Genomic DNA, 27,176 nt, shown 5'->3' with positions numbered 1-27,176 from the left:
AATTAATGACAGAATTTTCATTTTTGAGTGAACTATCCCTTTAACCACCCAAACATTTGGTATAATACAGTTCAGCAACAAAGACACGCCAGTGTCGAACTGTTTGGCACACATAAGATAACTGGATTCTTCCTCTCATAAATGCAAGAGCCTCAGAGCCAGTGAATGTAGCCTTTATTTGGCAAACCCCAACCCATTGAAGGGGTTTCTGTAAAATATTAGGTAATGTCATTTGACCACTGAACTCAGGGAGCCTTAGATGAATGGCTTGCAGTGGTCTTTGAGGAGTAGAAGCACTTTAGGTCAGAAGATCTGCACCCCCAACTTTCCTATTAAGAATTTTCCATCCCTCCTTCATTTATCCTTCCACACTTCCTTTCTAAATCATTTTTTCAGACATACTATAGAGAAAAACACCTTCATATGTCTGGCATTATTTGAAAAGTCAAAGACTAAAACAAGCTCTGGGCATTCGGCCCTGTTATGGACCCATCGCTATGGTAACTAGGCTTCATATTAGTCCAAATAATTACTGCCATGAGCAGGGGTTTAGCAGTTGTTTAACTTTAGTGTTTGAAGATATGTATGGTGTTGATTAAACTTGCTTTGTTTACAAGAGCCTGCTTATTTTAATGCTAATATAATGTCATGATATATCTCAGGACTGGTGTCGTCTTCTCAGTTTTCTCAACACACCACTACTGATCTGACTGTTGATTGACAGTTTAGTTAGAGATGGACCAATCTGCAAACCCCTAAGAGTTCTTTTAGATAAGGGAGTAATCTAGACCTTTGCCTTATTTTAGCCCTACAGCGAAAGTAGAGACAGTTTTGTGCTCAACAACAAATGTGGAGCAAATGCTTCTTTTTCACAGTGCCTCTTTGCAAATATTTTATGAATGTGGCTCTTCTTCACGTTTGATGAGTCAGCAGAGAAAAAGGGAAGTGAGAGGGACAGAAGGAAGGGATGTCTGTCATTTCAAGGGCAATGCGACAACCACTCATATCCTTTTCACCTTTTGGTATCTTTCCTGTGTCACAGTTCATCATACGGCTATCAACAAAATTTGCTGTGTAAATTTGCAATATAAGCATTTTTATATGTGCTATACAATATATAATGTAGTACACCAAGGTTTAGGAAATATATTCCTCTCTATGTTCACATTTACACACATAATGTAATTTAGTATTTTCTTCTTCTGATTTACACTGGAGCACAAGCACAAGCAGCGGCCACATCTTAACAGCTTCCTGGCCTGACATTCTTTATGAGACACTTGAATTGGGAGCAAAAAAAAAACCCTTCCATGAAATTACAATACTGAAACTAAACTCTCTCTGTGTGTAGGCTATATGTATATACAGGTGCATCTCAATAAATTAGAATGTCGTGGAAAAGTTCATTTGTTTCAGTAATTCAACTCAAATTGTGAAACTCGTGATGTTTTCAGCAGGGATTGAAACTTGAATATACTGTAAATATTTTTATCATATAATAATATTAATTACATTCTAATAATATTTCCCAGTATACTCTAAAGATTTTCTTTTGTGAGTATATACAAACCTAAAACACATAACATGTAAGACGTATCCCTTTTAAAATTAATGAAACGCACGTCTCTGAAAATCTACCATGTTACATATAAATGAACAAATTACTCAGTATAAATTACTTTAAAAGAATTAAATCAAATTGAATAAACATGTTAAAGGTCACTGAATTGTGTTCATGGCACATGCGTGTACAGCGTGTTGACGGTAAATTATTGCGTAATTTCTCTGACTTATATATATATATATAATGGTCTGTTTCCATTTACTGCAGCAGCAGCTCCGTTACTGTCTATCGCAATGCCGTCTTGTATGCTTTTTACAGATTTCCCACGTAAACACTGGAAATATTGTCACAGTAACGCGTGCTATGCTTTCGCACAGACCAGCCAAATGTGACATTCTAATGTGCTAAATGAAGTGTTGCATGTTTCATTTACCGTTGAGTCGTCGATACATTCTTGAATATTCAGGCATTTACAGGTCTCACGAAAATGAGGAATATATCCCTATTCATATCTGTATGAAATCTATTCCACATCTATTTCTTTTTGCAAGTAGAACCTGTTGATTTGAAATGTTCCAGTGGAAAATGACACTGATGTTGGCTGCTGGTCTGACCTAAAGTCACAGATGTTTGCATTCATCCTCAGTGACCACATCCGATATCAAACAGCTTCATGCTGATCCCACACTCACATGCATTTATCAGGTGTGGCATAATCAGGGTTTTGATATAAGTTTGAAGACCCCCTCCTCATCTTCATGTCTGAAGTTACTGTCCAGTGTGAAACCTCTTACAGTAGACTAGTTTTGTATTTTCTCATTCAAGGTGAATCATGGCTGAAACTTCATTTTTATACATCGCAGCAGAATCACAGCAAGCCCGAGTATGATAGTGACCTCATATATGTTATGACCTTAAATAATGCTGTGCTGTTTTAAGCGGCACACAAGCTTTGGTGATTTTGTTTACTTTTGGTTGCAGGTATGATATCAGTTCAAGGGAATGTGTGTCATTAAGTCCTGGTTGATCTTAATGACAGTGCAAGACTTGGAAAAGCTAAGCCTTTAAGCGTGAGAACTGCCGCGGTGGCATTAGAGTAAGAGTGATGAGAAGACAAGAGACATTTCAGTCACTTTAACTGTAAGGCCCAGAGTTTCTTCCTTTCCCTCTATGGCATTTTCATCCCACTTTGCTTCACCATCCCCCATAGTACTTTAAGAGGAGGAAATGCCACAGTAAATACGTTCCTGTTCCTCTCTCAAAACTGGAAATGTCGAGGGAACATGTAACTCTTTTATAGTGAGCTCACATTGATGTCATCAAAAAATAAATTTTAATTATGCAATTTTTAAGGTTTCTGATATTATTTTTGGAGTCTCCGACAATAGGTTTACATGCGTGGAAGGTCAAAAAATGCTTATGTTTGATCAAAATATACATTTAATATAACCTAATTTTCCAAAGATTCTGAAACGAACCATTCTAAGCAGTTCTAAGATTCAGTCTCTCTAAATCCCTCCTTTCCGTGAGCCTACTCTGCTCTGATTGGTCAGGTGGCTCAGTCTGTTGTGATTGGTCTACCGCTTACCGCACGTGTTGGAAACAATACGCCCATTGGCATAGTATTTTGAACGCTCGATAAAAAATATATACAATTAAACATCTATTATTTATCATACTTACAGGTTGTGATTTAGTGCAGCCAGCTGGTCCAAATAAACTGGGTACTGAGCCATCTTTCAAGAGTTTGTGTTTTATGAATCCCGTATTGAACTCCCTGAGATAAGAGAAGCAGTTGTCAGTAAAATGACGTGTTTGTGGGTGGGGTCAAGTTGTTTGCAACCGACTACTATAGAACATAGGTGGGAATTATGCAAATGTGAAGTGGGATTCGAATTACTGACAACTCGTTTATGCTGTTCAGAGTCGATTCTTTCTTTTGGGAGACTATAACTTTATTTATCGTGCGCTTTTGGCTTTACAATTTAGCAGATTAATTACATTCACATATAGCTAAATATCACACTGCATAAAAGGCAATATTGGAAATGGCATAATAGGGGCACTTTAAAATGTGAATTACCATTTAAAAATGATGCTGGGTATGACTCACCACGTCAGGACATTCTTCTTTCTCCTGTTGGTACAATGTGTGCTGTTTTATTGGAACCAGATGTTGGCACTCAACATAGTTTCTCTTCTGTCCCTCATTCTGCACTCTTCAAATACTATCCAGCACCTTCTCCCCCCCTTATAAAAAGACCAACATATTTCAGTGGAGAAAGTAGTCCAAAAAAGAGAGAAACAAAGGCAACCCTCCATCACTTTGGACTTCAATAAGACTCTTCTCCACTAACTCTGCTGTCTTTTCCTGCCTCTTTGACATTTTATTAGACAAAAGGACTGCTATTGTATTTCATTGTGGACATATATAGGTCAGAAAAGAAGTCATGGCAGCTCTGTAATGTGTAGAGTGGTATTTTACTGTGGTGGCCACATGCTGAGGTAAGTGACCTTTGCCCCACGTTTTTGTTTGTACTGCACTTTTCCCCTCCTAAAAAAACGAATGAAATTGGGATTTTTCCTTTATATCTATAAAGAAAGAAAAAGTGGTTTAGGGCCAGATGCGGAAGCCTTTGCTTCCAACATTATCCGCTAAGATAACACTTGACTTCCACACACTTAAAAGGGATAGTCCATCCCAAAATTAAAAATGTTGTCATAATTTGCTCACCCACATGTTGTTCCAAACCTGTATAACTTTTTCTGTGGTAGTGTTTTTCTTTACTATTTTTTATTTATTTAATTATTTATTTAAATGTCTTGCTTTTTCTCACAAAAGTCAGCGGTCCAGTGTATCTTATTGAAACATTATATGTGGGTGTGTGTTTTGTTTGTGTGTGTGTGGGTGTACTATATATTTTTAATATGTTAATTTCCAAAACAATGATACAATTTTCAATTTGGGGTGCACTCTTTATTAAATGTTTCCGGTCACGTTTTATTCTCTCAGAAAATGCAGAAAGCAAATGCTTCCGTATCTGGCTATAAACCCATTTTCTTGATGATTAATAAGGTGTAGATTTCTCCATGGAATTATCTTTCAAAATGACACTGTCCACCCCTTAGCTTATCAAATATTATTGATCCATGACAGGTCCATTTTGTTTAGGAAAGAAACTTTGTAAATCATTAGGTCATTGTGCTGCAGAACCAAGACTTTTTGCCTTTACTGAAGCACTCCATTTTGCCTTTTCTACAAAGCACCATTTACAGTATAGGTTCACAAATGGCATACTTTAATCCTCTGTAAGTACATTGTGTCCGAGGTTTGTGTATAAAACACAGGTATTTAGATTGTTCATTTCGTATCTCTCTCTCTCTAGCAATCTTGTGGCTTACTGCACTGTTTGTCTTCATTTCATTCCATTAAACATCATTTTAGTAAAGGTTGAAGACAACTGACTTATCGGTAAGCCCCCTTAGCTACTGATGCTCACTCGGACAAATAAATGGAGTTGCTCACTGTCTTACAATGACAGCTGTCAGTGAAAACCTTCTTCCGAGGTGTTTCTGATCATTTTGGGACACAGATGGACAAATGGAAAAATACAGATCACAATGCAAACTAAATAATTATGTTACGGTCGTCACGATCGCAGTGACAACATCCCGGATCAGCACTGTTCATATACCGCAGAGTAAGATTAAATTAATTTACATTTAACCAGATTAATATGGAGGCACTCTAGACCTTCGTTTATGTGTTTTTGACTTTCACTGCACGGGACATGACGTGAGAACAGTTCGCTATTTAGGTTTGTATGTTAGCATGGAGTCCATGGACTCACTAACTTTAACGCTAACGTTAGCTAGTTTTAGCCAGAGATACATTGCTGAAGCACAAGATGACATTATCGTTCTACTTGAGCAGATGAAAAGTGTAATTTAATGAGAGTGTTTTTGACTTTCACTGCACGGGACATGACGTGAGAACAGTTCGCTATTTAGGTTTGTATGTTAGCATGGAGTCCATGGACTCACTAACTTTAACGCTAACGTTAGCTAGTTTTAGCCAGAGATACATTGCTGAAGCACAAGATGACATTATCGTTCTGCTTGAGCAGATGAAAAGTGTAATTTAATGAGAGTGACAACCAGAAAATTAACTTTTTGGTCTTCATTGTGATGGGGTTGAATGCTTTGCTCTGTTTTGGTTGGATTTAGGAAATGGAATAAAATAAATTACATTGCCTATCCTCTCAGGATAACTGGAATTAGTGCTACAAGTACCCTAGGCACATCGTTTTTCCATTTTTGTAGCATAAACACCATTAAACCGATGCGAGCTTCGGATCTCCCAATGTTTCTCTATTGCGCTGAAACCTAAAAATGTCCGAGTTCCGCTCCCTGTGCAACTGATACTCGACTGCCATTGGCTCATCTGCGTTCGAGGGGAGGAGCTTACCGATAGGTCAATTATTGTGTGAAAAGAGGATTTTCTTTGCTTGGTGTTCCAAAAAGAGTTTGTTGTGTCACTAGATGAACATAGTTATGGTGTTATGGGTTAGGCAGTGTTTGTACACCAGACATTTTAATGCTTCTTTTGTAGCAGGTCTGGAACACCTGAACGACCACACAAGCAGAGAGCTAAAATTATGGTTTACCTAGCTTTTAACAAACCTCTATTTATCATGGGACCTCATGCTGAGAAGATTAATTGTATAATGATTTCCTGTGAGAAAGGACTGCATTACATGATAAACCTTCATGTTGAGAAATCAACGTACAGGGTCTGCCTTAGTAGCACATTAAGGACACCAGAGGCTTAACGAGGGGCAGTCTGACTAGATGTCTGTGAATATCATTGGATCACACTTTAACAGTGGGTTTGGTCTCCTTCTGCTTAAAGTATCTAGCCTGTAGTACATTAACATTGTACTATTCTAGTACTCAACTGGAATTTTGGTACAGTAGCACTAATTTATTGTGTTAAGGTTTGGATTTATGGCTTCTGCATTATATGATTTATAAGTCTAAATTGATCAATGTAAATGTAGTTAAGTTTTTTCTGCAGTTCTTTTTATGTTTAATAGGCTTTTATACTGTATATATTTTTATACTTTATATGAAATAGAGTTTAATTGGTTTATATATAATGTATAAAATTAGCTTGTTTATTGTACACTCCTGCTGAATAGTTTAGGGTCTGTAAGATTTTTTTTATGTTTTTGAAAAATACCTCATTCACCAAGGCTGCATTTATTTAGTCAGTAATATTATGAAATGTTATTACAATTTAATCCTGTGATGTAAATACTGGATTTTCAGCAGTCTTCAATGTCACGTGATCCTTCAGAAATCATTCTAATATGCTGATTTGCTGCTCAAGAAACATTTATTTTTTGCAATTTTGTAAACAGCTGTGCTGCTTCGAATTCTTTATGTAATTGATTGGTCTTTTTGAAAAGTGAATTGTAATTGTTTAAGATTCGGAGGCTTTGTGTGTGCTGTGTGCCTTGCCCTCATTTTGTTTGATTATGTGTCTTGGATTGTTGCTGTGCAAAGCCAGCCTGCGAGTGCAGCACTATAAAAAGGGTAGCCCATACCTGTCAACGGTTGCCATGGCAAACCTCGCAAAGCAATAAGGGTCATATAATAATTGGCTAGCCACATGTTACATTTGAATTGCAAAATGTTACAAGAATCAATATCATTATCACCTCAGCTTCCCGTCTATGGCCAGCTTCTGCTCTGATCTCCATTCTCAAACAGTTCATTTTCCTCAGCCAGTAACTGAAGGACTCTTAAATGCGGAAGTGTTCTGACTGAGGCCATTAAATACATCGATTGGTCCTGCGTGTGGCACGAGTACAATCAGGTCTTTGTTCCTGGTACACTGTGTGTTCCTTAGTTATCCAGTGTCCTGTTGACAACCGACAACACGCCCCTGGAAATTTGCTCTGTCCAGTGTGTTTATCTCAGAGCTCTGAGATTCTTGGCATTGAGCTGGGGAGGATGTATCTTGGCTTTCTTTTTTTCATGTAGATATTTACACATACTCAGTGTTAAGTGAAAGCCTTGGGGCCGGGGACAGGGAAGAGGAAAGATGGTGTTCACTTTATATACCCATTCTTAGTCCTCTCCGGCTCCTGAACCAAGTCTGAAGACCCGCTGAGATGCCAGGGAGGAGAAAATGGACACTAAGAGGTCTTCTCAGGCCAGCGAGAAAGTGCAAATATTGATGTTTTTCTTGCGCGTTGACCAGGAAGTACTAAAGCCATGTGAGGAAGAGTGTGAAAAATGTTTTAAAGGAACAAGACCCCATATACACACAAATAAGGGCAACTTATGCCACATATGGTGACCACATGGTTGGACAGAATATAGAGTTCACTAAGTTTTATTGGCCAGCAGAAGAGCATGAATTGTCTGTTTATATGAAACTGTCCAATTCAATGCTTGATGCCCTGTAGTCACTGTAAATTTATGCCACAGTTTATGGAGTGGTAATGGATAAGTGTTTTTGTGATTAAATGTCACATTTATTTTTCAGATGTGTCACATTAGGATGTTTTGTTTGTGCAGACATGCTTTTTTTCTAGCATTAGCAAAAAACCGCACTAGGCATAGTGTGAGGTCTGTCTATAGGGATACACTAATTCCTGCAAATGTTTACATTTTTTCTCATGTGTATAGTGTGTTTCTGTACCTTGGACAGGCTTAAAAAATGAGCAGAAACTATAAACAATGACAACTTTTACTTTTAAAGGTGTGGTTTATTATTATTATATGTGACCCTGGACCACAAACCAGTCTTAAGTCGCTGGGGTATATTTGTAGCAATAGCCAAAAATACATTATATGGGTCAAAATTATTGATTTTTATTTTATGACAAAAATCATTAGGATATTAAATAAAGTTAATGTTCCATGAAGATATTTTGTACATTTCCTACTGTAAATATATTAAAACTTAATTTTTGATTAGTAATATGCATTGCTAAAAACTTCATTTGGACAACTTTAAAGGTGATTTTCTCAGTATTTAGATTTTTTTTTGCACCCTCAGATTCCAGATTTTCAAATAGTTGCATCTCGGCCAAATATTGTCCTATCCTAACAAACCGTACATCAATGGAAAGCTTATTTATTCAGCTTTCAGCTGATGTATATAAACCTCAATTTTGAAAAATTGACCAGGGTTACATATATTATATGCGGTTTATTCGATTTTAGAGTCAGAATTACTCGTTTACTACAATGAACCCTCACTTAGGATAAACAGCATCTCTCAACTGTGTCAGTTTCTGTTACTGTTCACCTTTGAACACCTGAATGAATTCAGTACTTAATGGTTTAAAATCCTTCCAGCAATATATAGTGCTCAGAAATCGATAATGCTAAAATAATGGCATTTTGAAGATGTCTTTGTGCTTTCTATGAACCAAATGACCTAAACGTGTATGAATGTAAATGTGTGTGAGCTAGTGCAGATATTCTCTCAGTCTGGTATCTTGTTATTTAGGTGTGACTGTGTGCTAGATATAAACACGGTATGTTTTCTCTCGTCTGTTGTTGTAGACTTAATAGGATCAGGGTGTCAGCTATAGAGATACCAATACTTTATTCCTGTCTAGAACATCTTAATAGCTCGCAAGCATGACACATTCTTCCTCCTTTTTCCATTCTTCCATTTTTCCAAGAAGGGAAGTAACATGTCTAGAAAGGACACTGCATTTGTGGATGTTTTGTGTCAAGGTTGCTCTGTCTACTATGAGCTGCTAACAGCTGTCATTCAGGGGAAGGGCAGCTGGTACTCTTTGCTCTTATAATAGAATCTACTCACTAGTTCTAGATGACCAGCAGAAGTCTGGGGTCACATGTAGGTTGCCAGTGTGAGACGTGAAGCTGATTATGGGTTAGGTCAGGAACTATTTATGTCTGGTGAGACACAAAAGCATGCCATTTTGTGTTTGACTAGATAACAACTTTGATTACAGGAAAAAGAATGTAGCCTGCTTTAAAAACTGTGAAATTATTTCGGATTTTGATTCATTAATGACTGCTAAATTTTATTTTAGTATTATATTTTAGACTTTTTGAATTAACTTTTATTTTTGTATTTTTCAGTTTTTCATTTGAGTTCCAATGTGCTTAATTTTGTCATGTGCTTTTGCCATATAATATTCAAATATGACTATTTATGTTTAATATATATATATATATATATTAGTTTTAGTTCAGTTTTTGTTTTTATTAATTCCAATTAGTAATTTTAGAGCTTCATTTAGTGCTTCAACTTATTTCAGGTATTTGCCAAGACAACATTTTCCTAATTTTCCTTTAGTTTAAACTTTAGTTTAATATTTTTATTTCAGCTTTGTTTCAAACATGTTTGTAATAATTTGAGAAGGTTATTATGGTTATTCTGTTAACCATATTAACATTCTAAGTTGTTTTTTAATTATGTAGCATTATTGCAGCATTGTTTTGAATGTTCTACAGAAGGCTATTTCAAGGAAATAGTCTTGGAGTCTATTAAATGTGAATGTATTTATAGGCAGCTTGAGTCAGTGGACGGATGAGAGAAAAAACATCCCAAATATTTTCATGTAATGTGACTTGGAATTTTATTTTATTTTTTGGCTGAAAACAAATGTGCAAAAATAGCCAGTCTGTGGTATGAAGAAGGTGGAGATTGAATAGATCCCAGATGGAAGGGAAGCTCTGACTTCCTGTCTTTGGCTGCAGGGCGGGATAATTGCAATGCAGAGACAGCGGGAGATAGAGGCTAAGGGTACTGTGGTCTTGTAATAGATATACGCCAAGAAAGGAAAGGTTAGAGAATACAAAAATGTCTCGGTGACCTATCACCTCAGATAAGTCTTGAGTAGAGCCAGTTATCTGTATTAACTCAAAACATGAATGTCATGTGGTGTGTTAAAAGCAGTGAGTGGATTTATGGTTGAACAATGCCGTAACCACAGCAAAATGGTTGAGTCCAGGATGTTTATTCACCTTCTGTTTAAGCACAGCTACTTAGATTTAAAGTATTCCCTGTTTATTTATTCGGTCCACTTGGATGAAACCAGAAATGTAACCAGTAAGAGTTCAGAGAGCAAGTGATCAACTTGCACTAAACAAAATTCTCCAGCTTCTGACATGGAACGGGAAAGCTGTGTGCATGTCCATATGCATTTTCGTCAGATATCATATCATTTGAGTGCATGCCAGTGTTTCCTGCATACAACAATGAACAACGCAAGCTGTCATGCAAACAAATCACTCTTATTAACTGGTTCTTTTTTAATGAGTCATTCAGAGGCACTATTGAGATCACAACTGACTCGCTCACTGAACCTCAAGTTATTTTTCAGTTACATACAATTGAAAATTAACCAGGAACTGTCTCTTTGTGTATTTAGGTCCATGTGACTTACACTAGTCACAACATGTAAGTAAGGATACATGTTCACAACAGGGTTTAATCGATTTTGTAATAGATTTTTTTTATTTGTTTAAAGGGGTCATATGACGTTGCTAAAAAGAACATTATGTTGTGTATTTGGTGTAATGCAATGTGTTTATGCGGTTTAAGGTTCAAAAATCACATTATTTTCCACATAATGTACATTATTGTTGCTCCGCTATGCCCCGCCTTTCTGAAACGCGTCGATTTTTACAAAGCTCATCGTTCTGAAAAGCGAGGTGTACGCTGATTGGCCAGCTATCCAGTGCGTTGTGATTCGCCGAATACCTCAAGCGTGTGACAGAAATGTTACGCCCCTTACCATACTGTGATGCCGTGTCCGGCCTCAGCAACGAGACAAAAACATTAAAACCCATTACAAACAAGGCATTTGTTGCGTCCAGTGGGGACATAATTACTGATTATAATGACTTATACTGTGTTTTTCCGCGTTGCGTTGTGTTGCGTATCGCGCCACGTAAACATAAAACCATGTCTGCATTTGTGATCGGAGAAACGACAAACAACAAGCACTACTCTACACTGCTCACGTTTAAATCATCAGTGGCAAATTCTTTAAATATAAAAAATTTACTTACAAGCTGTGAGTCAGAAGCGCCAGACTGTCCTTGCAAAGTTGGAACTGCCCCACTTTATAGAACAGCCTTTGAGCACAGACCCATTGTAGGCTATGCAGAACTGCAGATTCAGGAAACAGTCCTCCATAAAATGTGTCACATAGTGTCACACACGGCGGGCTAGAGTGAGCGGCAGCCGGCGGGCTTGAGAACGGCGCGTCCGGCGGATTCGACGAAGGAGCGTCCGGCGGGCTTGCGGCAACCACATGTGACGACCCCGGGCTGGACTCCGCTTCATCCACAGTGAAAGCCGATCCGGCGATCGACAGCGCGAAGTTGATGTATTTCCTCAGCGACCAGCACGGATCAGCTCCAGGCATGACGAAGCGGATATCGTCCTCTTTTGGAAGGCCAACCAAAGTAGTTTCGCTTTCACAACAAAACACACAGCATCTCCACAACATGGCGGCGGCGGCAACCACAATACTACAGCGAGAATAAACGTTACGCTTTCTTTCTTTGCGTGAACATTTGGGTGGTGTTATGCAAATCTCCCCACACAGTGACGTAGACATGTGGGGGCGTGTTTAAACGAGGCGTTTTAGGAGGGCGTGGACAAGTCTTAACTTTTATAAAGAATATCTCTTTGGATTTGATACTTTAGTCTTTGCAACTTTACAGATCTTTTTTATGCACCAAGAGCTTGTAACACTCCAAAGAGAAAGGAAAAATTTTAATCGTATCATATGACCCCTTTAACATATGTTGTCCAAATGTAAGATTGAATCAACTTTAAATTAAACTTTGATGGGGTGATATGTTGGAAACATAATAAACCCAACATTTTAATGTGGTTTCTAAAGGTTTCATTTTAGTAAATGGCTCATATTTATTTTTATTATATTATATTGACATTTTTTTTCTGAAGCCCGTTGTCTACACAAAAATATAGTGATGCTCTGAGGACTGCATTTGTCTTTGATTTGTAAATATGTAAACCTCTACTAAATCTTTTTCCTGTTTTGATTTCTCTCTGTCTCTTTCCTATCCAGTGCGGGCACAGCTGAGCATGGTCCACTGCTGAGTTAAGCTGTGGTGCACACACTGCAGAGAGGAGAGCAAGAGTGCTTTAACTGATCCTGTCTTCACACTTGTTTTGCACAAGACTGGCCTCCAAACATGTCTGCAGAAGTGGAAACCAGCACACCCCCGGTCGAGCAGGCACCTTTTAAGACACCCTCCAAAAAAGAAAAGAAGAAAGGTATGTGACAGGACAGGGGTCTTTACTTTGCACAGTGTCTTGCTTTGTATTTATACAGGCCAGACCTTGGGTTCGAATGGTTCAAATACTTTTAGATCAGTTTTGCCAATCATTGTCCAAAAGGCTGCAATATTTTTTTTCTCCATTTTACTTAATTAGTGGTTTCTCAGTGAAACCTCTCCATGATAAGAGGATATGTAATGTATTGTTTTAAGAAAGTACAAAAACTTAGTAGACGTCTTTGCTGACCTACTTGTATCTACTAGCACATCATTAGTGGTAAAGTGACTGTCCCGCTGAGATTTACTGTGAGTCTCTTGCTCCCAGCATCCACGTCCCCCGAGCACCTACAAAAACCATGCTTGATCCACAACAAACATTTAATGAACCTATTCTGAGGAAAAACTAAGCCCTCATAAGAGTTTTGAAACCTGAAAATACTTCCATTGTACTTGCCACCTCCCTAGATGAAAAGGCAGCTTGTTTGGAGAGCTGGTTAAGAAAACAATTTTGAGATTACATCCATGATTTATAGTTCAGTCTGGAATCCAAAGGATTTGCCATAATGTTCTCTGGCTGTACAGTTGGAAACAGATAAAAATTGATTTAACAGTTATGTAACCTAAATTCATCAGTTTATTAAAAAATAAACTTTCTTTGGAAGGTTTCAGTCATAATTTTTTGTTGTGCAATGATATGAATGAAAGCATGAAAGCAATGAAAGCACTTACTTAAGCATGGATGCGCTTTTTATTAGTTTCATAGAATATTGCTTTAAGCTTTCTGACTTTTTAATATTTTAATATATTTTGACTTCCTCATCTACAGATTTATTTTTATATGAATATATTACCTTTACCCTTTTTCTTCTAATCTTCTTTAGACTATAGAGCACGTTTAGAAACATTGTGCTTGTTTGCAGCCTAATTGCAATGGTAAAGTTGCAAACGCTGGTAGTACAAAATTCAAGCACCATGTTTTCTGTATTCTCATAACATTAGCATATTTTCAGCAAATTTTGGATATTAGATCAGACATTCCCTATTTAAACCTGATCTGAATCACTTTTTGGGTACTTAAATGCAAAGCTGATGCAGTAGTAGCATGATGATTATGCTATTATGTTTATGATCTAGTGATTACAGTTGACAAATGAAGGTCTTTCTGGTAAAATAAGGCCCTAGTTCCTCTCAAGAGGACTGTTTGAGTTCAACAAGTTCCTTGACATGTCGTGTAGCGCAGTGCAAAGTTGGCGAACAGCCACCTGCAGAAACCTAAAATCCTCCGTCCAGAGCTCCAGGGGCCTCTTTGCCCCAATATTTCTCTGGATTTATTTTTCTAAGCTGGAACCTGGTGCACAGTGGTATTGTTTGTCTTGCCTAGCTCATTCATACCAACAGAGCACACTAGTGATGGATTCCATTACAGTCCTGTTGCTGTTTCCACAATATCTTCCAGCTGTGACTGCAAGACACTCTCCAACATGACTATTTATGAGCCTTTTCCACAGGCATGAAAACAAGCTGAATGATTCCCACAGTCTCACGCTGAGGAGCCAGGGTGATGAGGTGCATCTGGGGTTGAAGGAGGTCTTTCATAGTCATGCTTTGGACATAGAAACAAAAATATATTGATGCAGCATCACGTTTGATCTTTCAGCCACATCATTATTGCGATTCATGTACAGGCCTATTTTTCTTACATATCTTTACGTTTTTTTGTAGATGGATATGTTTTTGGCCTTTAAGTCAACTCTTTGATTTAGACTGGCACACAAATGGCATAGTTCCCCTTCGGGAACTCGAGCTGCGTCGGAAAACGCTAGGGGAACGCCTTCAGCGATACCAAGCTCTGAATCATATGTGTAATCAGTCGAACGATGGGCGAGACGTCCGCGGCGGGTGACGTCATGACCAGGAAGCTTTAAAAGCACGTGAGGTGCCACCGGCGCTAGCTTTCTGTCATTCAGCGAAGCTCTCTGTGTGTGTCGGTCATGATTTATGTTCTGTGAGTCTTATTTATTGTTGTCTGTCCAAAGTCTATAAGCTCCAGCTATGTCTAAGCTCATGCAAGGACAAAGCATTTCAAGGCGAGAGCAGGCCACGTTGTAGGTTGTGTGTTCCTCCCTGCCCAAAGATAAAGTTATATCACGAGTGGGGACACACACAGCCTGTGCGTGGTATGCTTGCTAGCGAAGCATAGTTGTTACTGCCGAGGCCGAGGCCTCTGGCCAGAGAAGCTTAGGCTAAGTGGTGGATCAGGATGCTATTCCATAGCCTCGAGTCCTCTGATCTCCCCTCTCCTTTGGGGGTCAAGATTCACTCCTCCAGAAGTTGGCCTTCGGGATGGCGAGCCCCGCCTACTTTAGCCACTCCGGGCTCTTTTGTTCTCTTGCCATAGCCGTGCCCTTTCACACCAGGCAGGGATTTGCAAGTCTGGCGGCGTGGACATCTCGTTCCCCTAGCGTTTTCCGACGCAGCTCGAGTTCCCGAAGGGGAACGTCCCAGGTTACGTATGTAACCATGGTTCCCTGAGGGAACGAGACGCTGCGTCGCAAGGCCATACTTCCGGCATCCCTACTAGAGCTTGCTTCACTCCTAAGAAGCTAGCGCCAGTGGCACCTCACGTGCTTTTAAAGCTTCCTGGTCATGACGTCACCCGCCGCGGACGTCTCGCCCATCGTTCGACTGATTACACATATGATTCAGAGCTTGGTATCGCTGAAGGCGTTCCCCTAGCGTTTTCCGACGCAGCGTCTCGTTCCCTCGGGGAACCATGGTTACATACGTAACCTGGGACGTTTTCCTTCATGATCAGGCTCATTTGTGAGCAATAGGCCATTTTTCAGTATGTTTGTGATTTCTCTGCCCACCTCATCTCATGAGTTCTTTACCAGACAGACAAAAAACAACTGTCATCTTTAATAAACCCTTAATAATATAGCTAATATAGGTATCGGTATAGGTTATAGATGACCCTATAAATAATATGTGTTGGAGCTTGGACTGATCGCTCCTTAATAATGTTGTAAATAACCTTTTTAATGATAGTTTATTTTCATAAATATTAGTATATAGTATTAGTATAGTAGTATAATTAGTATTAGCTGAAAACATTAATAAATGACAGTTGACATGAATAAATAAACAGAAAATAGATCGGTTACACTTTACTTGAAGGGGTGTGCATAAGACTAACATGACACCTACATAATCATGGCATGACACATGTCATGAATATGAAGGTTTTTTATGCATGTTTATAACAACTGTCATTAAGTGTCATTCGCTCAGTTATGTAATTTTTAATGCAAAGATGACATTGTTTGAGATGTCTTTGTTATGGGCTATGGTTAGGGGTAAGGGTAGGGGTAGGGTTAGGTCAAATAATGTCATATTTGCATTAAAAATGACAACTGATGTCATAAACACGCATAACACCTCCTTCATATTCATCACATGTGTCATGTCATGATTATGAAGGTGTCATGTCAGTCTTATGCACACCCCTTCAAGTAAAGTGTTACCAATAGATCTTATGAAGGTTCCAGTGAAATATCTTCACAATCTTCTGTGATGCCTTTAGGTCCATTGTTATGTGTGCATTTTGGTGTAACTGAGTGGCAGTTTCTCTCTGCAGATGATGAGGTTGTGGGATGTGATGCATCTGAAATACACAACTGAGTTTAGAGTTACAATGTGTCTCATCCATTTGTTTATGTAAAAACAATTGTTTATGAAGGCCAAATGTAGCAAAAAATGGACAGTATGTGAGCCCTTCACAATGTTAAAAGGAAAAAGTCATGGAATAGTGTTAGTGTTTTTGTGACTGGGTATGTTTGTGGATAAACCCAAGTAATAATCTAACAATACGGATCATAAATTCAATATTTCTGTTACTTACTTAGAGAGAAGTATCCTCAACTGAATAGAGCTGCTCACACGTGCATATTCTAAAAAGAGGAAAAGACACGATTGGTAGGAAACCCAAAAGTTTAAAATTTATCGAAAGTTTAAGAAAGAAATCATTTACCTGTTGAGAGTGTGTTGACAGTCTGTGTAGTTGGATAGCTGGGCTCCAGAAAATCAGTAATGAAGTGCGTTGACACTTACAGATTTGGAAAAACAAAAAGGTGGCAATAAAGAACCCTAAACTCTTACACATACAATCATTTCAATGTAAAAGTGTTCTTCAGGATGATATTGTTCTAAATAGAACTGTTACTATATGTAAAGAACATTTAAATAACTATCTTTTTTAGTGTCTACTTAAAGCAAGCATTCATATTTTATGGGTATTATGTGTTCACGTTGGGTAGGGGGTTGTAGAGCAGAAACCTCAAGCCTGTAGAGTCCCTGCATGGGATGAATGTCAATGCTATCCCTCAGCTTGGCCACTGAAGGCATGAGGTCTGGGCCTCTGCCAGGCTGTTCTCTCAGTCTCTTTTTGTTTCTCTGTGTCTGGCTCACTCTCTCTTTCTCCGCCTCTGCCATCTCAGCAGCTCCACTGGCCAAAAGGGGACATCGCCACATAGTCAGCTGATTGGTTTTGAACTGAGACAGGGCAGACAGACAAAATAAAGCAAAAAGTCCAGAGAATCAAAAGGCAAGCAGAGTTAGATGATAGTGAAAAGACCCAATGAAGAGCTCACCGAGAAGAGGTGAGTTGCTTCCAAGGAAGAGAGACTGATATGAACTCGCAAACTAGCAATTAATGTGGCACATATCTAAAACAACACAATTTCAGAGCTAGAATTTGGCCAGACTGATATATTAAAACATGCATTGGGAGTAACCCCATAAAACGCCACGATCAGTATATCAGCGGCTTTCTGATGCATTTTTGAGTTCATTTTAATCAGCCTCCTTCAGATCTTTTTGCGCCATTGAGCAATCGCACATATTTTGATGAGCGTCTGGCTAACTTGCTGGCATTTCCAGTGATTGAGTAACATTCAGACTGAGATTCGGAGCTGCTAGAGATAACTCTGTCTCTCAGACAGCTGGTACCATCAGTTCCTTCCGAATGGCATCAATCAGTCCCAGCGACACCCGCAATTATGTCACTGAATCGTTTCTCATTCCACTAAGAATAGAGGATTTCATAAATGATTCTGCACTGCACAATTCCTGCCCATTTTAGAATGCTTTTGTTTTGAATGACAGCTGCATTTGTGATGAGCCGCTTTTGCCGACTGTAAACTGTAATCAGTTAATTACATGGAGCAGTATTTTAAAAAGGTTAAATGACAGGGGCTAGTCCTGCACTACAGAAAGGACACTTAATTAGTGGTTTCATGTATGAGTGAAGAACCTGCTTTTTTCCAGCTATTTTCAAAAGGATACACCTATTCAAGACTCAAGATTCAAGATCTACAGGTTTTTTTTCCAGTCTTCAGTATCACATGCACCTTCAGAAATCATTCTAATATGCTGATTTGGTGCTGAAGAAACATCTCTTATTATTATTATAGAAAACAGCTGTGCTGCTAAATATTTTTGGGAAACCATGATACGTTTATTTTTCCTGGATTCTGGACGATTAACAGAAAGTTCAAAAGAACAGCATTTATTGTCACTTTAGATCAATTTAATGCATCCTTGCTTTTGAATGGTAGTTATATTTGTACATTTATTAAAGGTGCCATAGAATGGAAAACTGTATTTACCTTGGCATAGTTGAATAATAACAGTTCTGTACATGGAAATGACATACCGTGAGCCTCAAACACCATTGTTTCCTCCTCCTTATGTAAATCGCCTGCATGCAAAAGACCACTGAAAAATAGGTGAATCAGAACATAACACCGACTGTGACGTTACAGTCGGGATCACTAATAGTTACGCCCCCAACATTTACATATACCCGCCCATGTTCTATGCCAGCCACCAGCCGAACCTGCACAGCCGAATCATCAGAAGTTCTGCAGGTATTGTGAAGAAACAAGCGAGGATAATAGCGAAAATGGCAGATCATGGAAATAAATGTTATGTTCCAGGCTGTGCAGGGGATGTGATGTGCATGGATGGGTTGGTGTCTGTATTCAGAAAGGCACGGAAAACAAATAACGCTCGTTCTAATAAAATAACGCGAGCTGCTAAAGGGACATGGTTAGCTGCTTGCTAGCGGTAGCCTGTTACATTACAGTACATAAGATTTCACTTACCACATAAACAGAGTAATGAGAGATGACTGAGGATGATGGCGAATGATTTACAGATCCTGAGCACCACTGACAAGCATCTGATCTTGTAAAATGTGTGGCAAGTACTGCAGCTGTAGTTTACACAGAGCACGTGCGATCGCAAATCTCGAAAGTGAAAGTAAAAATCAATCATGCATTCGAAAGCCGTTTCAATGCCCCGCAGCCATTGTTGAAACTGCATATTAATAGCGGCTCCCTGATGCCCGCATTTTATATACAGTATAATTAACCAACGATATGACTGCGAGAGACAGTATTGAAATATTGTATGTATTTTCCCTGTGTTTCCTTCCTGCTGTGTGAGCTACTGAAATAAGCCACACTGTGAAACAGCCAATCAGAGCAGAGCTCAACATAATTATTCATGACCCTTCCAAATAAGGTAAAAACAGACCATTTCATTCTAGGGACAAATCCTAGGGTTGTAAATGGACATGTAAAACCGTTTCTGGAGATTTTTTGCCCTTACCTAAGCCACATACCTTCTATGTAGATATCAGAGAACAATTTAAAATCTTGTATCAGTGCATTCTATGGCACCTTTAAAACATTTCATTTCTTTAAACAGGACCTGAAAAAAGATAATTGTGATTATTTACTTTATTAACATTTATTTTAATTATATTTTTAAAAGCAAAATCCATCCAAGTACTTTCTAGGGTATTCATATCTCTGGTTGGGAATTAACATAAGTACAGTATATAAGTCTAAATATCTGTTGTTTCTTCTCTCCAGAAGCATTTGATGTTATATATAGTATATACTGTATGTTCATGGTGATCTGGTGAACTGTTTTACTAAGCAATTTAATCATAAATCATTAACTTCTTTCTCCTTTAATACATGGCAACACACACTGTACTAATGATTGAATATTTCTAATTCTCACAATATTACATTTTATGTTTTAGATTAACATCTCTCTCTTTATCTCCTCTTCTCAGCTGCAGCAAGCCCAGAGAAAACAGATGAGTTCCTCTTAGCCAGGTTCAAAGGTAATGGAGTTCGCTACAAAGCCAAGTTGATTGGTGTAGATGATGTGCCTGAAGCAAGAGGAGACAAAATGAGCCAAGACTCCATGATAAAACTAAAGGTCAGTGAAAGGTCAAGCATATTTACTTTTTAGTACACATCTTAAGCGACTTCCATTAGCTTAAACTAATGACAGAGACACAGGACAAGATGGATTTATTTGTGGAAAACTTTCACATTGCATCTTGTTTTAAAGGGATGGTTGATTGCGATTTCACTTTTTTAAGGTTAGTTAGTGTGTAATGTTGCTGTTTGAGCATAAACAATATCTGCAAAGTTACGAAGCTGGTCTTTTAAAATTCTGGCAATTTAATGACTACAAAAACGGCTGGTAGGGACTACAACAAGTTACTTCCCGGGTTTGTGACATTTTCACATAGCTATGAGAAGCGTTATACATGGACGCGCGTGCAGTTGCCGTACTGTATTAAAGCTTTAATCAGGATAAAACCATATATTAAAAGCTAACATAAGCAGTAGCATTTACAAATAACAGCATATCTAAAAGTATGAGACAACAACAAACAAAAAACATAGACATACCATTAAAAGCTGTGCTTGCACAGGTTCTGCACGATGCTCTTCAATAATATCCTCTGCTTCTCAATCGGGCTCAAACTGATAAGCGATATTAACGATGCCGTTGTTTACAATACAACCGGAGCACATGCCGCTGAGGTGAGGGGCGGGACGCTTAGACGTGCACTAGAGGCGGTTTAGCCAATCACAACACACTGGACTAGCTAACCAATCAGAGCCCATCATCTATTTCTGAGGGCAGGGCTTCATAAAAACATGAAAAGATTAGCCTGTTTCTCAGAGAAGGGACAGAGTGGTGTGGAATAAAGGTAAATTATGTGAAAAATAATGTGTGTTTTTTTAAACGAAGCATTAACACATGTTAGACTGCACCCCATAAACACAATCAAGCCTAGAAAAAAAACAGTGAACCACCCCATTAAAGCTTTATAGAAAATAGTGCCTCAGTACCAGAGAGAAAACTGTGGAAAGGAAACATACCCTAAGATTTTTAGATTTGAGAAGAAAGAGACATCTGAAGGAACCATGTTTCTGCAGAAAGAATAATTGAGTCACCAAAACTTTTTCCAGTATTTTTGACATAAATATTACTGCGTAAAGTCATTTGTATGGCCTTTGTTGTTTGTTTAGCTTTTTAAGATATTTTAAGAGACAGAAAAATCCCATTTGTTTCCTACACAATTTATTTAGTAATCCAAATGGTTTGATGCATCCAGGATCAAGAAGTCAAAATGTTTTTTTTTTTTTTTTTTTAATTCTCAGCAAACATTGATTTGTCTTTTCTCTCTGTGATCACAGGGCAAGGCGGTGGCAGCTCGCTCTCAGGGCAAACACAAGCAGAGAGTCTGGGTGAACATTTCTCTCTCAGGAATCACTGTTACTGATGAGAAAACAGGGGTGCATTTCTTTCACTCACTCTTTCATTTATACTGACTAGTATAAACTGTTTAACTGAAATATCATTCGGTACTTCATATAAAGTATTCATTGTGATTTTGTTTGGACTTCTCCAGGCAGCAATACTGGAGCATGCGGTAAATAAGATCTCCTTCATCGCTCGGGATGTCACTGACAGCAGAGCGTTTGGCTATGTGTGCGGTGCGGAGGGCCAGCACCAGTTCTTTGCAATTAAAACTGCACAGCAGGTCCAGTGAGATTTTATTGAGCAAAGCTCTTTCCTCCCTCACACACTCATGCCTTAGGCACACATAGACAAACTTGGTCTCTCTTTTTTTGTAGCTCTTTTATTTAAAAAAAAAAAAAAAAAAAAACCTTCCCTCACTCAAAAACATTCACCCATAAACCTGCAGGAAACATGCCTTTTAACATGCTGTTTGTGTTTTCACTCAGGCAGAGCCTCTTGTCATTGACCTGAAGGATCTTTTCCAGTTAATCTTCAGTATGAAGAAAAAAGAAGTTGAGGGCTCAAAGAAGGTGCGGGAGCCCTTGAAATTATTTTTAGATGATTCTAGGATGATGAGAAATGTTTACACACATACAATGCAACAGGTTTTATACACTACTGTTCAAAATGTTGGGGTCAGGAGGACTTTAAAAAAAAAAAAGAAATGAATACTTTTATTAAGCAAGGATGCATTAAATTGATCAAAAGTTACAGTAAAGACATCTATAATGTTAAAGATTTCTATTTAGTTTGCATGATAGGACTAGGTGTTATGATCTCAATATTCAGCACCATTTAGCCGCACCATAGAACATTTTCTCCTTCGCTGTGAGCAGAACAATTGTTACGCTCTGATTTTGGTTCAGCAAGAATCCAGGATCATGGCCTAATCCATGTCCGTGGTTGTTGCCTCAATACCCAATAATCAGTCGTTAATTTACAATTGCTTTATGTGTGACTGGGAAACAATAAGAAAAAGGACTAGTATGGTAGTCCTTAAATGCTGTTCTTTTGAACTTTCTATTCATCAAAGAATATTATTCATCATTTATAATAATGAGAAATGTTTCTCAAGCAGAATATCCGCATATCAGAATGATTTCTGAAGGATCACGTGACACTGAAGACTGGAGTAATGGCTGCTGAAAATTCAGCTCTGTCATCTCAGGAATAAATTACATTTTAAAATATGTGACCCTGGACCACAAAACCAGTCATAAGGGTCAACTTTTCGAAATTGAGATTTATAAATCATCTGAAAGCTGAATAAATAAGCTCTCCGTTGATGTATGGTTTGTTATGATAGGATGATATTTGGCCGAGATACTACTATTTGAAAATCTGGAATCTGAGGGTGCAAAAAAAATCGAAATACTGAGAAAATCGCCTTTAAAGTTGTCCAAATTAAGTTCTTAGCAATGCATATTACTAATCAAAAATTAAGTTTTGATATGTTTACAGTAGGAAATTTACAAAATATCTTCATGGAACATTATCTTTACTTAATATACTAATGATTTTTGGCATAAAAGAAAAATCTATAATTTTGACCTATACAATGTATTTTTGGCTATTGCTACAAATATACCCCAGCGACTTAAGACTGGTTTTGTGCTCCAGGGTCACATATATTAACATAGAAAACAGATATTTTAAATTGTTATAATATCTCACATTAATACTGATTCTACTGTATTTTGATACAGTACAGTAAATAAATACAGCTTTGATGAGCATAAGAAACATCTTTCAGAAACATTAAAACATTTGACTAACCTCAAACTTTTGAAAGGTAGTGTATATCTAGTATACAAACTGAATTATAGTGTATAATATATTTCATCACAAACTGAATTACTCAAACATTTTTGAAGACTTTATGTAAATTTATAACACATTAGCTCATATCTAAACTTCATTATCTCACAGACATAAGAGGAAGACTGCAAACATTCCCATCTAGTGTGACTTTCTGTTAAGCTGTGCTTCAGTGTATTGTTTTGTGACCAACATTTTGGTCAACATCAAACCAAACAATATTTTTTGCCAGTGCAACGTGTATCTCAATTTCCATCAATCTTACCTCAACAGAATGGCAGTGAAGGCTCACACGATGACAGAAAAGTGAGTATGACCTATTGTGGTATGGTTTACATTCTCCAAATGGTCCTGTTCCTTGCAAAAGAACAGTGAAAGACTTTTGTTAGTTGCCTCCAACCTGAAGGCTTCCAGATGCCAGCAGAGTTAGCAGTAGAGTTGTATCTCTCTGGCCCAGATCCTAAAGCCCCCTGCTGGGTTGTCTTCATGTTGCTGTTCACCATTTGCACACAGCACCTAAACTAGTCTCCTCAGGGGGTGAAAGCTAATGAAGTTAGCAGACAGGAAATAACTGAGACGCATCTCATAGCAGCAGCTCTGGCCATTCTTTCTCCACTCCTTTCACTCACAGTCTTTGGAAAAAACACAATTCTCCTCATTCTCTTCACTGCTCATTTCCTCCCATTCATCTGCCCACATTATGAATAGCTGTTCTCTTAGGTGTTTTGGTTACTCTGACTCTGTTTGGCTTCCGTAATCTGGTCTGAATCTTGTTTTTCCTTTTGCAACTCTGTGTTGCAGGGAGTTGAACAGCTGGACTTGTTTGGAGACATGTCGACCCCACCTGACTTAAACTCTCCCTCGGTAAGACTGTTGGGCAAGAATGAGTCACACATACACATTCAGGCTTTTTTACTCCAATTTAGCTTATTAATGGTTTGTATTGACAGTGACACTCTGCTTTATTAATACAAAAAGATACACTAACATTATTAATGTTATTTCCACGGAAATCGTTAATACACCAGCTCATTTACCAGACCAAAGCAACATTATCCAAATGAGACATGACACTGTTTCAAAGAGACTAGTGGCATTCAGACAAGTCTCATATCCTGCTATAGTCCTTGTTTAGTCTCTGGTGCTTGATTGACTTCAAATGAAGAAAATGGCGTCATGGGGAGTTGAAGGCCTGGGTTCAGGCCAACGAAAATAACAAGCACGAAAAACTCAACAAGGATCAGTTGTTTGAAGACACTGCTCTTTAGAAGAGCTTTAAAGCCATATGAGGCTGTTTTTTCTTCAAAATGATGAATTCTTAGCCCCTTGAAAGTGTTAAATAGGTTACATGTAAAATATATGAGGTACAACAAAATGAATGAATCTTTCCATAGCCTGTCATCTTCTGCTTGGTGTTTACATTCATGGTGAACTTTTTATAAGTGGTGTTGATGCAGAGTTTGTTTTATTCTTCTAACACTGCAATCACTGTGAGAGAACAAGTTCAGGTAATGTGTGCATATACTAAGTTTATACATCCATTTTTAGTCATCCATTATTCAACCCGTGTTTTGTTGTCAAAAGGATGGTATATTGGGGAAAAAACACTTAAGTAAGGTTGCCGACTTCAATAGAGGAGGATAAGGGACAAAAGTATTTTAATTTCACCATTTACCATAAAAGAAATAAAGCTAGTAGTAGCTGCCCTCCCTTTTTTCCTTGATTCTTCCCTTATTGTCAAATGTAGCATTTCCCGTATTAGTGCTCTTAATTCACAACTCTGTGTTTTACATCCATCTTTAGCAATTTGTTTTCTACTTTACTCTGTCATTTTTAATATTAGCACTTGTATATCCCTTACCATTCAAAAGTTTGGGGTCAGTAAGATTTTTACTTATTAATACTTTTGTTTGGCAATTAAATTGGCCAAAACTGACAGTGAATACATTTCTAATCTTACAAAAGATTTCTATTTTAAATCAATTCTGTTCTTTTTAACTTTCTATTCATCAAAGAATCCTGAAAGAATAAATATATCACAGATTCCACAAAAATATTAAGCAACACACCCGTTTTCAACATTAATAATACAAAGAAATGTTTCTTGAGCACCAGATCAACATATTGGAATGATTTCTGAAGGATCATGTGGCACTGAAGACTGAAATAATGACTGTTGAAAATACAGCTTTGCCATCACAGGAACAAATTACATTTTAAAAACATATTGTAATAATATTTCACAATATTACTGTATTTGTGATCAGATAAATGCAGCATTGCTGAGATTTTCTTTCCCTCCTAAAAGCTTAGCAATCTTTTGAACGGTTGTGTAAAACTGATTCAAATGGGGGGGGGGAAATATTGTTCTTAACTGTGAGGGTGTAAGATGCTAAAAATGAAGGACAAACTGCATCCTGTGTGGATTTAAAATGAAATTATTTTCCCTTAAAGACAGAACAATTCTGTATCATACAGGATGGTTGGCAGCCGTACACTTATGTCATGAATACCCATCTTGTTTGCATTTCAGATTGATTGAACTACACAGCATCTACCTAAATAAGTTGTTTATTGTACTTCATGCATGACTTCATCTGTGCACCATACAAAAATACATTCATGTATTGTTGACTTTGTCTTATTTTTTGTCTTTCCTTATCCCCCAAATTGTCTTTCAGGAGTCTGAGGACATCCTATTGATGGATCTATCCACTGAGATAGACAGCAATCAGAACTGCGTTAAAGGAAACCCCTTCACCTCATCTTCTGTCCCCAGAGCCCCGTCCAGCCTCTCGCCTGAGAACCCCTTCTCTTCTCAACTCAACTTTTTCCCCACCCCTATCCATGACCCATTCAGTGATGACCCATTTTCCAAAAGCGACGACCAATCAATCAGGGACGATTCTGCCCTAGCCAACCACAGCCCTAATAACTTGTTCAATGGTGGCCCTAAGAATGGTGACTCTGACTACTTAGGCCAGCAGTTTGACCAGCTCTCCAACAGGACAGTCATCCATGCACTCAGTAATGGCCACTGGCCTTTAGATGGCAGAGCTGCGGAAGCCACTAGCTGGACTCAGAATACTGTCACAGTTCAAGAGCAGAACGGACATGGGAAAGTGATTCCTAATCCGTTTGTGGGAGGTTCGGAGAAGATGCAGCCAGTGCAGAATGGAGTGAATCATGAGAATGGAGGCATAGAGCCACCTGTCAATCAAACCAAGGATTCAGTCATTATAAGTCCTCCACCACTCAACATGAAAGCCGGGAGGGGCAGGAGGAGTGTAAAGGTGAGGTTGCAGTGATGGCGCTGTATTATTTCATGTTTTTTTAATTTTGATAATTAAAAGGCCTCTTGCACATTCTGCTTTACTTCTTAAAGGGGTCATATGATGCTTTTTTAAAGATCATTATTTTGTGTATTTGGTGTAACAGAATATGTTGATATGCTTTAATGTTCAAAAAACACATTATTTTTCAAATACTGTACATTATTGTAGGTCCTCTATGCCCTGCCTCTCTCAAACGCTTCGTTTTCTATAAAGTCCCTCCTTCCGACAAGCGCAGTCTGCTCTGATTGGCCAGCTGACCCAGTGCATTATGATTGGCCGAACACTGCAAGTACTCGTCGGAAATGTAACTTTCAAAATAAATGTAAAGACAGTAAATAATGTCATTAGTTTTACCATCAGTTCAAGCCCGAAAGGGGAACAGACACAGTTAATGATGCAGTACACAAGCCGCCTCCACAGCTGACTCTACTGTGATGTGACGCTGTCTCTCTCTCTCTCTCTCTCTC

The 27,176-nt window shown here is 38.2% G+C and overlaps 1 protein-coding gene across 2 annotated transcripts in view; it reads left to right on the top strand.

The window, feature by feature from the left end:
- Window positions 1–10,974: 10,974 nt before the first annotated feature.
- The window catches only part of LOC107553608 (disabled homolog 2-like), a 22,351-nt gene continuing 6,149 nt past the window's right edge, over window positions 10,975–27,176 (top strand). For both annotated transcript variants that reach the window (XM_016235898.1, XM_016235897.1), the window contains exons 1-9: window positions 10,975–11,021; window positions 12,667–12,875; window positions 20,025–20,173; window positions 21,451–21,549; window positions 21,666–21,797; window positions 22,003–22,086; window positions 23,648–23,680; window positions 24,176–24,238; window positions 26,056–26,667. In XM_016235898.1, the coding sequence (XP_016091384.1) occupies window positions 12,794–12,875; window positions 20,025–20,173; window positions 21,451–21,549; window positions 21,666–21,797; window positions 22,003–22,086; window positions 23,648–23,680; window positions 24,176–24,238; window positions 26,056–26,667 (1,254 nt within the window). In that variant the 5' untranslated portion in view covers window positions 10,975–11,021; window positions 12,667–12,793. The remainder of the gene's footprint in view (window positions 11,022–12,666; window positions 12,876–20,024; window positions 20,174–21,450; window positions 21,550–21,665; window positions 21,798–22,002; window positions 22,087–23,647; window positions 23,681–24,175; window positions 24,239–26,055; window positions 26,668–27,176) is intronic.

This window comes from Sinocyclocheilus grahami, unplaced genomic scaffold (genome assembly GCF_001515645.1).
Source record: "Sinocyclocheilus grahami isolate Dianchi unplaced genomic scaffold, SAMN03320097.WGS_v1.1 scaffold475.1, whole genome shotgun sequence".
Classification (NCBI taxonomy): domain Eukaryota; kingdom Metazoa; phylum Chordata; class Actinopteri; order Cypriniformes; family Cyprinidae; genus Sinocyclocheilus; species Sinocyclocheilus grahami.
The sequence above is the reverse complement of the archived record's forward strand: the minus strand, read 5'-3'. Positions and strand labels throughout refer to the sequence as shown.